This window comes from Trichosurus vulpecula, chromosome 5 (genome assembly GCF_011100635.1).
Source record: "Trichosurus vulpecula isolate mTriVul1 chromosome 5, mTriVul1.pri, whole genome shotgun sequence".
Lineage (NCBI taxonomy): Eukaryota > Metazoa > Chordata > Mammalia > Diprotodontia > Phalangeridae > Trichosurus > Trichosurus vulpecula.
In genome coordinates, this window is record NC_050577.1 from 96,700,181 (window position 1) to 96,711,912 (window position 11,732).

Genomic DNA, 11,732 nt, shown 5'->3' on the forward strand with positions numbered 1-11,732 from the left:
GAATGAAGATTTCTATTTATCCTAAAAGGCATAGTTTTCATAAACATGCAGATTTTCTTTCAATCTAAATGTTACAATTTTAAAATTTTGTTTGTTTAGCGATGACATTTATACTGATTAATTGTAAGCTTTAAAACAGAGCAAGCAAGTGCCTTTGGACACTAGAAAATGTCTTCACAAGCTGCCTCATTAATATAAATTCAAGTTTTATATTTATATACCACATATTGCCAGCTTTTTACACAAACCATGTTATTTGGATAATCTGAATTGGAAAAAAAAACTTGCATTTAATGTTTGCAGGCAATATCTCTTTCTTCACTGGTAGACTCGGCTACATGAATTTCCTCTTATAGATGTTGGAATTTTCAGGACACATTTATTTTTTCTGCCTTGTGACCCAGTTTGTCATGCATTATTTGGCACACTCCATTTAGAAGTACTTGCTTTTCTGCTCCAACTCTGCGCCTTTTTCTCCCCCCTTACCTCCCAATATTAAGACTTATTTGCTGACCTTCCTAAAGAAGCTAGGAGATTTTAAGTGTTAGCTGGAACTTCTCTTAAAAACAGATAATTTCATTTAGCTGTATAAGGAATACCCACTATTCCTATAAAGATATTAAGAACTCTATTTAAGAAATGTATCAACTTCAACTGCCAGGAAAAAGAGATCACCAATTATCCCAGAACTTTTATCAATCAGCTCTTCTGAACAAGACTGATAAGAGAATACTTACCAAATTTAAATGTGATGATCCTCAACAAGGGCTAGAAGAAAAAAATTATTCAATAATATAGATAATTAACAACGTCTATTTTCCACTCACTGGCTACACTGATAAACTGGTTAAATAACTGACTTTGTTCCCAAAGATATATTTGGGTAGTTTATGGTTTTGTCTCTTTCACAGCATTCCATGCAACACCCAACACTTATAAGCGGAAGAACACAGAAACAGCACTAGATAACAAACCTTGTGGACCACACTGTTACCAGCATTTGGTAAGATTTGTTGTTTTATTGTCCAGGAATTAATGAAGTCTTTATATTGGACTTCTGGTGGAGGTCTACAAGGTCAGAATCTCTCATGATATGCTATGCCTGTGCCCTCTTGAACAGCATTCTAACATGGACAGTTAGCAACAGGCAGGATGCTCAAGTCCTCATTGATCTCTCCTCTTCTTGACCACCCATAGCACTTTTTTTTTAAACAACTACAACATTTGATACTGTATTATTTTCTGTTTTGTTTGTGGAAATCTGGTCTCCCCCAAAGACTGTAAGCTCCTTAGGGGCAGGGACCATTTTGTATGCTCTACAGGAACCTAACACAGTGCTTACAAACAACTCATCTGAAAACTTGAGAATTCTAAAATTCTGTACTCAGTCTCTCGTTCAAGTTTTATTAAGCCCACCAACCTTATCCTTACCCTCTGGTTAGGCTTTGGGGCCTACAGAATAAATAGGTAAAAGTAGACCAAGGCAAACATATGCTTATGTGTTTTTATAATCCATCTGTATGTATTCTTAAATTCTACTAAAGGCACATATTAACTGAATATAGGAGAATCTAAATTACAAAACTCAAATTATGGCTTTTACTTTTATTATCAGAGGACACTTGTCACTTCATCAAAGAATTTTACCTTTAAATAGAAGGCTCTGTCATTTCATTTAAAATATGGCTTATAGAAATTCCTTTCTTGTTACCTTCCTGGAAGATCAATATATATAGAAGAATGACCTCACATTACATAAAGCTATACCTGTATTTTAATTTATTCACTTAGTTGAAAGAAATGTCAGGAACGATAATTAAAATATTTTAATCTTCTATCTCTTCTTGGCAGTAATGACAGTTATCATGCTTCTATTATAGTCTGAAAATTTTGGAAAGAAACTCCCCCAAACATACTGTATACAGGTGTATAGAGACTTATAATTAAATTATATATAAGTTTGTATTATAAATAGAAATTGGTTCCATGGAGCTAATTCCTTAATTTTTTGACAAGCGGTTATCTTTTCCTACTTTTTCCCTTTATCAAATTTAAAGACTGAGAAACATTTAGAAAATTGAGAAACATATCTTGAAAATGACTTCTTTCTTTTAGGAAGGGGCAAAGGAGTTTGCAGCTGCTCTCACTGCTGAACGGATCAAGACACCACCAAAGCGCCCAGGAGGTCGCCGAAGGGGAAGGCTTCCAAATAACAGCAGCAGACCAAGCACACCAACCATTAATGTGCTGGAATCAAAGGATACAGATAGTGATAGGGAAGCTGGAACTGAAACAGGTGGAGAGAATAATGATAAAGAGGAAGAAGAAAAGAAAGATGAAACTTCTAGCTCTTCTGGTAAGCTAGAACAATGTTTTAGCTTACTTGCTTTAAAAATTTTCTGTTTTCTATTTTTCTATCACTATTATTGAAGTTTTTACTTTGAGGATTTTAAAAAAGATCATATAATCAAAGTGACTTTGACATCAGTATGTTGTCAATATACCTTGTCATATCTTTGATACCACAAAGACGAGGTAACTTTATAAAAATGTGTAATGGATTCTAGATTTTGAACTTGTAGGGATTTTAGAGGTTCATGACTTGAATTGTTTAATAAGCTGTTTTGTGCTGATTGAAGTCAAGAGTTCCTGTGTTTTCAGAGATTGCTGATCTAGGATTATTCTAGCTCTTTTTTCCCTTTCCTTTCTCTACCCCTCTGATTCTTTTGCTTATTTCACTGGGAAAGGAAGAAAAAGAAATTCACATTAATCCACTAAGGTACTTTTAAACACATCTGGTAAGAATTTTGATGGGAGATAGCAGACATATGGGGGGCAACTAGGTAGTGAAGTGGGTAGAGTGCTGGGCCTGGAGTCAGGAAGACGCATCTTCCTGAGTTTGCCCCAGACACTTACTTGCTGTGTGACTCCAAGTTAAGTCTCTTAACCCTGTTTGCCTCAGTTTCCTCATCTATAAAATAAGCTGGAGAAGGAAATGGCAAACCATTCTAGCATTTTTGCCAAGAAAATCTCAAATGGGGTCACGAAGAGTCAAAGACAACTGAAAATGACTTGACAACAACAAATCAGAGAGATTAGTAGTGGTGGCCAAGTAAGGCTTTTAAGTTTCAGCTCTTCTAATAGGTCACTCCAGTACAACTGAGAACCAATAATAACTGGCTCCACTTAGTTTTCGAAGGTTGAGGAGGAACACATTCTTTTACTTATTTTTTTTAAAACATAATTTTATTCTACTGCATTACTGACATGGTACATATAGTCAAATGACTTAAAATAGTGTTTTACATGTGATCTTGGTTTTGCAGAGGCAAACTCCAGGTGTCAAACACCAATAAAAATGAAGCCAAATATTGAACCTCCTGAGAACGTGGAATGGAGTGGTGCTGAAGCCTCAATGTTCAGAGTTCTTATTGGCACTTACTATGATAATTTTTGTGCCATTGCTAGGTTGATTGGGACCAAAACATGTAGACAGGTAAGAATATCAGATGGAAATCATCAATAAGAAAGACTAAATGTACATCTTCCCAAGAAGTCATTGCCTTCACCTTAAAGAATATTTACTGTTTACCTTGATTATTCTCAAATCTTATTTTAGAGTACTGAAAAATGGTAACTTTAAAATAAGTGTTATCCAAGCATATACTTTAAGGCTAGGAGGCTGAAAAATGAAAACTCTGTAGAGGATTTAAATGTATATAATTTTAGAACCCTGACCTGGTTGTGATAGGACCACAACCACCCCAGGAACAAACTGCTTAAATAAGACTTGCCTCATGGCCATTTCACTGCTGTCTCTTGCCAGGTCTATGAGTTTAGAGTAAAGGAATCTAGTATTATAGCTCCAGTTCCTGCTGAGGATGTTGATACGCCTCCAAGGAAGAAAAAAAGGAAACACCGGTAAGTGTGTTGCAAAGTAGTTTTAAAACTGTAGGAAACAGGTTCAGCCCTCACTCTGGGCAGGAGCATAAGGAAGTGGTGGCTTTTCTCAGCCTCTAGCACCAGCTGCTTATAGCAGTTGCTTTTTGCTACCACATATATGAATTATTTTTATAAAATCAACAGATAGACTCAGACTTGGGATCGAGAAGTGTGATAAATGACTTTTCTCACTGAACTTTTTGTAACCACTAAGTAGACTAGTGGCAGTAGACTGGGTAAAAGGAACACTTTTAAGTTTAGCTTCCCTCCTTAGTACTGTTATTTATGTTTAAGGGGGTTGAAGATTCATAATGTATCATGTATCAGTCCCTCAGTGAGGTTAAGCTCAATTATTTGAGGACTCTGAATTCACTCCATGGTAGTTACCACCAGGAAGTATGGCACTAATTTTTTGCTTTAATTGCCTAATTAACCTTAAGCTGAGTGGTTCATGCTAACTTCTGACATGATAGTGGTGGAAAACAATTGAAATTTTTCAGCATGATTTGATATGGCTAGCCAAGGGTATCTACAGATGCAGGAAAAAAAAAAGGTCTAATCAGAATGAGCAGCCAACCTTGCTATGTGTATACTGGTTTGTTTTGATTCCCCCCCAAAACATAGGGCCAACATAATTCAGTACTCAAGAATTTGAAGTCATAAGCTTTTGCCAGCAGGAATTTATAGCCCAAAGCAGATGTCGGCACATTTTGGAGAGGGTCCTCACCATGTAGCCCACTCTGACGATTAATAGTGATGGAGATATGGGAGAACATACAACATGGCAGAGCAGGGTCCAGAGCTCTAAGAAGGAAAGTGCTGATCAGGTGCAGCGCTCCTTAAGCCCACATGGGGTCAAGACCTCCCAGTTTAAGAAGCCCTGCTCAAGATGACTAGCCAGCTCAGTGGAAAATGTGTAAAAACCTGGGAAATCTCAGACTGTTACAGGATGTTATAGAGAAGTGCAAGAAGTGATCTGTTGGATTTTTCCCCCTCAAAGTTGCACATGAGAATGTGGGCTTAATTTTTTGCCAAATGTTTTCAGTGGTCAGCTTGACTTAAGAGTTGTTTTGATCAGATAGCCCTTATGACCTTAGGACGTAGATGACTCTCCTATGAACACTTTGATTTCACTGAAGTATTGCTAGTCTGGTCATACAGACATTTCCATTGAAGTAATTTTATGTTGGATTTGTAGTTATAACTGTAACTCCCCAGGCTCCAGCAAAGGAGGAGTCTCCTGTCAACTTTCTTGTGTTTGTGTTGTTTTTTTTTTTTGTGTTTTTGCAGGTTGTGGGCTGCACATTGCAGAAAGATACAACTGAAAAAGGGTTAGCATCTTTCCATTTAACTTTATCCTTACTTGAAGCATTTCTACTTTGGTTTTTAATTGTTTTTAGGGCCTCACCATGGGGAGTCTGTTGTGCCACAACGAACTGACATATAGTAACTGGATAGTCACACCATCAGGGTTTAGGATATTACTGTTTATTAAGGAAAACAAAAATTGAGGGAGCTAGAGCTATAAGCCTTTAGATACTACCCTATTGTATTTCCCATAATCTAAACTAATGGGATGGAGAGAGGTAGTGTTTGTGTTAAAGGGAAATTGCTTTGGAAAAATGGCTGAGATGTGGTGGACAATTAATGCTTCTGAATTCATGGGGGTTGGGAAATATTAACATTTCCTAATTTTTGCCATCACTTTGTAAACAGGAATACGTGTAACATTGTAAAATACAGTAAAGAAAATCCAGCTAAGCTGCAGAGGATAGAGGGAAGATTTCCACTTGATAATTCTACATAATAGTTTTGCAGTTCCCTGGCTCAATTGCTTTTCATACTAATATCTTTATTCAGATGGCTCCTCTAACCATGTTTACAACTATCAACCCTGTGATCATCCACGTCAGCCTTGTGACAGTTCTTGCCCATGCGTGATTGCTCAAAACTTTTGTGAGAAGTTTTGTCAGTGTAGCTCAGAATGTAAGTATTTGTTACCCTTGTGCACTGTCATGCCCATTGTAATAGGATGAGCATCAAATACATTTTTCAGGAAGAAAATTTGAAGCATTCATTCAGCAAATATTTATTGAGTGCTAATTTTTAATAAAAGTATGTATTTTTACACTTTTTTTATTTACTCATGAGGTCATCTTCAGGAAAATCTCACTTAAGGAACATTGAGCTTATAAAGCCATTTTGCATGCTGGGCAAACCTGTCTTGAAAGAAGGGGCCTTTCTTTTTTTTCCCTCCTCTCCCTTAACCATTTAAAGCAGAGATCATAATAAAGCTGGTATAGTGTTAGGGGCATCCAGAAAACAAAAACAAAAAAACAAACCACAAGATAATCGACCATTCAAATGTGATTGTTAAGGAATGATTTTTATTTGTCTTTAGAATTTTAAAGTGTATTCTTTTAGGGCAAGGAATTAATACAAACATTTTGTGGAGCCACATACATAATTCCTAATAAAGAAATTAGCATTTAATGACATAAATTGGCATTTAATAGAGAACTAATTCCTGTTCTTTACTAACATATCTCTTTCCTTTTCCTGCCCTCTCTGAAGGCCAAAACCGATTCCCTGGGTGCCGTTGTAAAGCACAATGCAACACTAAACAGTGCCCCTGCTATCTGGCTGTTCGTGAGTGTGATCCAGACCTCTGTCTGACTTGTGGGGCTGCTGATCACTGGGATAGTAAAAATGTGTCCTGTAAGAACTGCAGCATTCAGAGAGGATCCAAAAAGGTAGGCGGGAAAGCCAAAAGCTGCTATTTGATTATGACATGTTCAGTAGAACGTGTCTTCTCTACATGAAAAGTAATACACAAATAGTTATGGGGTACCTTACGTTTGGGAACTACAGGATTCCCCAGAAGTACAGGGAATTGTGGAGCAGAAGAATTTCAAGGAAATAAATCTCCACGTTGTACCTTATTTTTTAGGAAGGGAATTTGGCTGTTTTTAACTGTCTAGTTGTATTTATAGGGTCCTGACTTAAGGATGGTAATCACTGTCATTCTGCCCTATTGTTTTTGCATTTGGGAATTCTTGAGCCATCATTGTCCATTTGTGTTGAAGTTGGGGAAAACACCCCACTCCTTGCTGGTCAGGTGATTTTGGGGACTCCGAAGGCTTTGAGCTGGTTTTAAGGTTTTGACAGATTTGGTCATTTTGTTTACTATACCACATACTCATCTTGGCTGCTTTAGATTTCTAAGGTGGCTGGCCTTCAGAACATGCCAAATTTCTTATAGCTATTATACATTCCATTTCTAAAGTCTCTAATTTTATCCCTGTTTGTAGATTTAGTGGCATTTGTGTACTTGTGCCTTGCTTTTCCTAAGATAGCTTAGCTCTGAGAATAGGGGAAGGCAAAATAACATGGATAAAATTTTACTTCATTTTACTGAACTGTCAGTTTACTTTTGATCAACTAGCAGTTATTAAGCACCTGCTAGGTAAGTGTGCTAATCGCTGGAAATGGAGGCCTCAATTGATTATATAGATGGCCTTCTCTAGGAATTGAGCCACATAGCCAGAAGGAATGAGCATCAACTGAAGGTTTTTGTTTTCAATACTATGTACCTAGGTAGCTTTATGTGACAATGGTCAGAAAGGTAGGACTGCGTAAATAAGGATGCTTGGTGGGATGTGCTAGTTGGCAGCAGGGCGTTCCAGGTTTTTGTTTTGTTCTTTCTTTGGGGTAGGGTTGGGAGACATGAGCAAAGGCACAGGAGTTATTAGAAAGTAAGTATAAGGAGCCCAGCCTGCCAGAATCTGCATCTGCACTTTTAGGGAGTTGGTGTCTCTCAAGTTAGGTAAGTGTTAAGATACTCAAATTCGTTGGCATTTAATTGGAGTAAAAAAGGACTCGGTAGAGAGACCCCTCAGTATTCAAATAAAGGTATTAAAGAGTAGAGAAAAAATTCTAGGACAAAAGCTAGATAGAAGTAGATGTAGGAGGTCCTTTGCAGTTCTGTAGATCTGCTGTTGACAGAGATGGAAGGTCAAATTAAAGAGATGACTGCAGAGGACAAGAATAATTGGCTCACTGTCCGTGTCTATTGGGAGGAGTTTACAAGTCTAGAGAACTAGGGGAATTGAAAATGTAGCAATAGAAAGGGAAGGCAGTTTTGAATTCAGGATAGGTGCTCTTAAGCCTATCATGAACTTAAAAAAACCTATATTTTAATGATTAATTTCTTTTGTAATCTTATACCTTTAAAAACTGTTCTGAAGTGGCTTCACCGGTCTGACAAAAAGTTCAAGATTCTTGATTTAGAATATATAACAGCAGCTTGGATCAGCCAGGAGCATTTGAGGCAGATGGGGAAAATGATTGGTGATTGGGTGATTTCAGTAGCATTCCAAACTACAACAATTTAAAATGCATCCCATTAAATTATTTTGTCCATTTCCATAATGTGGTCTTTGTTTTGTAAATTATTTTAGGATATCATTTTGAAAAAACTATCCATTAGATGTATCCATCTTTATCCATCATAGTGCCTTTATTGGTTTCCATTTTTATTGCTATGTTACATAAAAATATGTATTAAAGCTTTCTGCCCATAACATTTGAATTTTGTACCAAACAAACATTGGTTTTTGTACACATGCCATGTGGAAGTGTATTCTCACTTTTTGCAATTTTTTTCTTGTTCATATTTCTATTAGACTTAGCAGGCTCTGATAGAGGAAAATTAAAGAAAAATATCTATTGGTATTGAGCAAGTGGAGGTAGCAAGTATAGGCCAGAGAAGATCAACGTCAAGTGATGTGGTATCCCTATTCATTTACGCATTAAAAAGGATGGTTTCAAAATCTCCCCTTGTGGGAAGTGGGAGGATGTCTCCTTGAGCCTGTCTGTCTTGCTTCAGAGTGGATCAGTTGAACAACCATTAGGTGGATTCACACTAAACTTTGTCATTTCTTAGTTATGTGTGTGACCAGGCATGTTAATGCTATCCTTCAAATTGTAGGCAGCCAAGCTTGGGCATTCCTTCCCCTTCCCCACACACTCTGATTTGGAGGGTAATAATTATCATGTCCATGCATTTGAGCTTCCCTTGTAATTTTGATTATAAAGCTCTGGTTTCTTCTTTAGCATTTACTGCTGGCACCATCTGATGTGGCAGGTTGGGGAATTTTCATCAAAGATCCTGTGCAAAAGAATGAATTCATCTCTGAATACTGTGGTGAGGTAAGGCAAGTTAATGTGCATAGGTTAGTTTTATGGCAGGGATGAAATGGCACCGCCTATACCTTTCCTGTAGGCACTGGGAAAGCCCCTTGACCTCTATCATTAGGTCACTTTTAGGCTTGTGGAGTGCTTCGCTACTGAAAACACTAGCAATCAAGGTTTCAGTGTCATCTCAAACCAAAAGGCATCACTGCCAATTAAATACAGGTCTAGTGTTAAGAATTAAGATGTCACCATTTTAGCTCCCTGGTAGCAAAGATACTAGGGAAGTATTGTGGGGTTACATGATGAAGCACACCCACCCACCAATGTCACCAGGGCAGCTCACACCTCCATGATAAGGACTCAGGTGATTTTCTCTGTCTCTTTCCTTTTAGATTATTTCTCAGGATGAGGCAGACAGAAGAGGAAAGGTTTATGATAAGTACATGTGCAGCTTTCTCTTCAACTTGAATAATGGTATGTTCATAGTTGCCCTTCTGTTGGATTTTCAGTATTCTTTAAGCTTGATTAGGTACCAGCTAAATGCCACAAATTCTGGGGATGCAAGTACCACCTCTATGTGGTACAAATATATTCAAGATTATTTGGGAGGGTGGGAAGTGAGGGGACAAGATGTACAAGAGGATTGAAGACAAGAGTCTTCCTGTGTGAGGAGCAGAGAAAAGAAAGAAGGTCAGTGGCACTGTTAGGATTAGAAGAACGCCTTTCTTTTCATGCTGCCTGACAGATGTGGGTCTGAAATGGGAGATCAGGAGGCACCTCCAGGGTAGAAGTTGCTTTTTTTGTGTGTTAATTCTTTTAGGGAAAAAAAAAGGGCACTGTTAAGTTTGTTAGAGGGATCTTAGATGTTAGCAATGGGAAGAAAAGCCTAAAAGGAGGCAGGGTGGCTAACAGATACCTACACTCTGTAGGCACAGATTTGACTCAAATCTTTTCTAGTTAATGCTTTATGTATTGAGGGGGGACAGAGGGAGGGAATCAGGGTTAAATGACTTGCCCAAGGTAGCTCAGCTAGTAAGTATCTGAGGCTGGATTTGAAATTAAACATTTATGAAGTACTGTACTGCCTCTCTGAATTCAGGCACTTGAAGTTGGTATTGGTTTGGTGTTATCATGAAAGGAGGAAGAATTTGTTCTTTACACATACCGTGTGTGTTTAAAGTTATTTGTTGAAGAAGAAACTTATTTTAAACTGATTTAATTTTTCTAGATTTTGTGGTGGATGCAACCCGCAAGGGTAACAAAATTCGTTTTGCAAATCATTCAGTAAATCCCAACTGCTATGCAAAAGGTAGGTATCAACCAAGTCAGATGCAAAGTCACTTATTTATATGCCCAGGAGTAGTTGTCAATCAAATGTTTAATGTGTATAAGAGTCATATTAACCATCCTGTGGCTGTGCTATTCCCGTACTAACTGCTCGCTGACATGGGTCTGTGTGTCTTTTTCCAGTTATGATGGTTAACGGTGATCACAGGATAGGTATTTTTGCTAAGAGAGCCATCCAGACTGGTGAAGAGCTGTTTTTTGACTACAGGTTGGTAAAATGCATATTTCTAGTGTGAGCGTTGGGTTTTTCCTAATGAGACCTTGAGCTAATAGTACACAAAGCTTTCTTTCATTTCTTCTTGTTCTGACTTGGGGGGGGGGGTGCTTGGAAGAAATTATCCATGACTGCTCAGCCAATAATTGCATTTTCAAAGCCCCAGCAGAGACACAGAACTGTGTCTTTGTGCAGTAAAATATGCAGGAAAGGAAGACAAACAGGTGACTAAAGTGGATCTGGGTGGGAAGTAACAAAATAATTTAAGATTCAACCAAACTCTTAGGGTAATCATATATATAGATTGAAAGATTTACTCGTCCTAGAAATTGGATAAGCCCAATTGCCAAGGGAAGTAAGGACATATAGTGGGAGGCTGAGGAGATAACTAAGATCTGAGTCGCATGCACTCAGATTAGGTGTTTGGGCACCTATTCTGTGATTTCACCATAGATGAGTACACTGAGGAAAGGACAAGTTAGGCAATATTACCTATTTGTTAGAAAACAGCTATTGGAAATAGCTTGGCTAAGAGGTCCCCCCCAGCCCCTGCCCCAACCTCTTAATTCCTAGAAATATTGTGGGCGCAGCTAGTGTAGTTCTTGCTTCCTACTAATACGCAAATGTGGCTCTGTTGTGTTTTTACACTGTTTATCTTATCCAACTTTATAAGGCATATAGGCCAAGAGATAATTCTTTTCTAATTTTGTTTCAGATATAGCCAGGCTGATGCCCTGAAGTATGTGGGCATTGAACGAGAAATGGAAATCCCTTGATATCATCAGCTACCTCCTCTTTAAAACAGCTGCCTTATTTTCAGGAATTTCTAGTACTGTGGGCAATTTTAGAAAAATAAAATGCAATTTGAAATTCTGAATTTGCAAAGTACTGTAAGAGTAATTTATAGTAATGAGTTTAAAAATCAACTTTTTATTGCCTTCTCACCAGCTGCAAAGTGTTTTGTACCAGTGAACATTTGCAATAATGCAGTGTGGTACATTTTTCAACCTTGAATAAAGGATACTTGAACTTC

General features: G+C 37.7%; 1 protein-coding gene across 4 annotated transcripts in view; it reads left to right on the forward strand.

Annotated features, from left to right (window-relative positions):
- The window catches only part of EZH2 (enhancer of zeste 2 polycomb repressive complex 2 subunit), an 84,638-nt gene extending 72,906 nt beyond the window's left edge, over positions 1–11,732 (forward strand). For 2 of the 4 annotated variants that reach the window (XM_036760451.1, XM_036760452.1), the window contains exons 9-20: positions 912–1,003; positions 2,116–2,356; positions 3,327–3,496; positions 3,827–3,921; positions 5,233–5,273; positions 5,803–5,928; positions 6,517–6,695; positions 9,058–9,153; positions 9,531–9,612; positions 10,367–10,447; positions 10,609–10,693; positions 11,415–11,732. In XM_036760451.1, the coding sequence (XP_036616346.1) occupies positions 912–1,003; positions 2,116–2,356; positions 3,327–3,496; positions 3,827–3,921; positions 5,233–5,273; positions 5,803–5,928; positions 6,517–6,695; positions 9,058–9,153; positions 9,531–9,612; positions 10,367–10,447; positions 10,609–10,693; positions 11,415–11,475 (1,349 nt within the window). In that variant the 3' untranslated portion in view covers positions 11,476–11,732. The remainder of the gene's footprint in view (positions 1–911; positions 1,004–2,115; positions 2,357–3,326; positions 3,497–3,826; positions 3,922–5,232; positions 5,274–5,802; positions 5,929–6,516; positions 6,696–9,057; positions 9,154–9,530; positions 9,613–10,366; positions 10,448–10,608; positions 10,694–11,414) is intronic. The other 2 variants (XM_036760453.1, XM_036760454.1) reach the window with 1 other exon arrangement.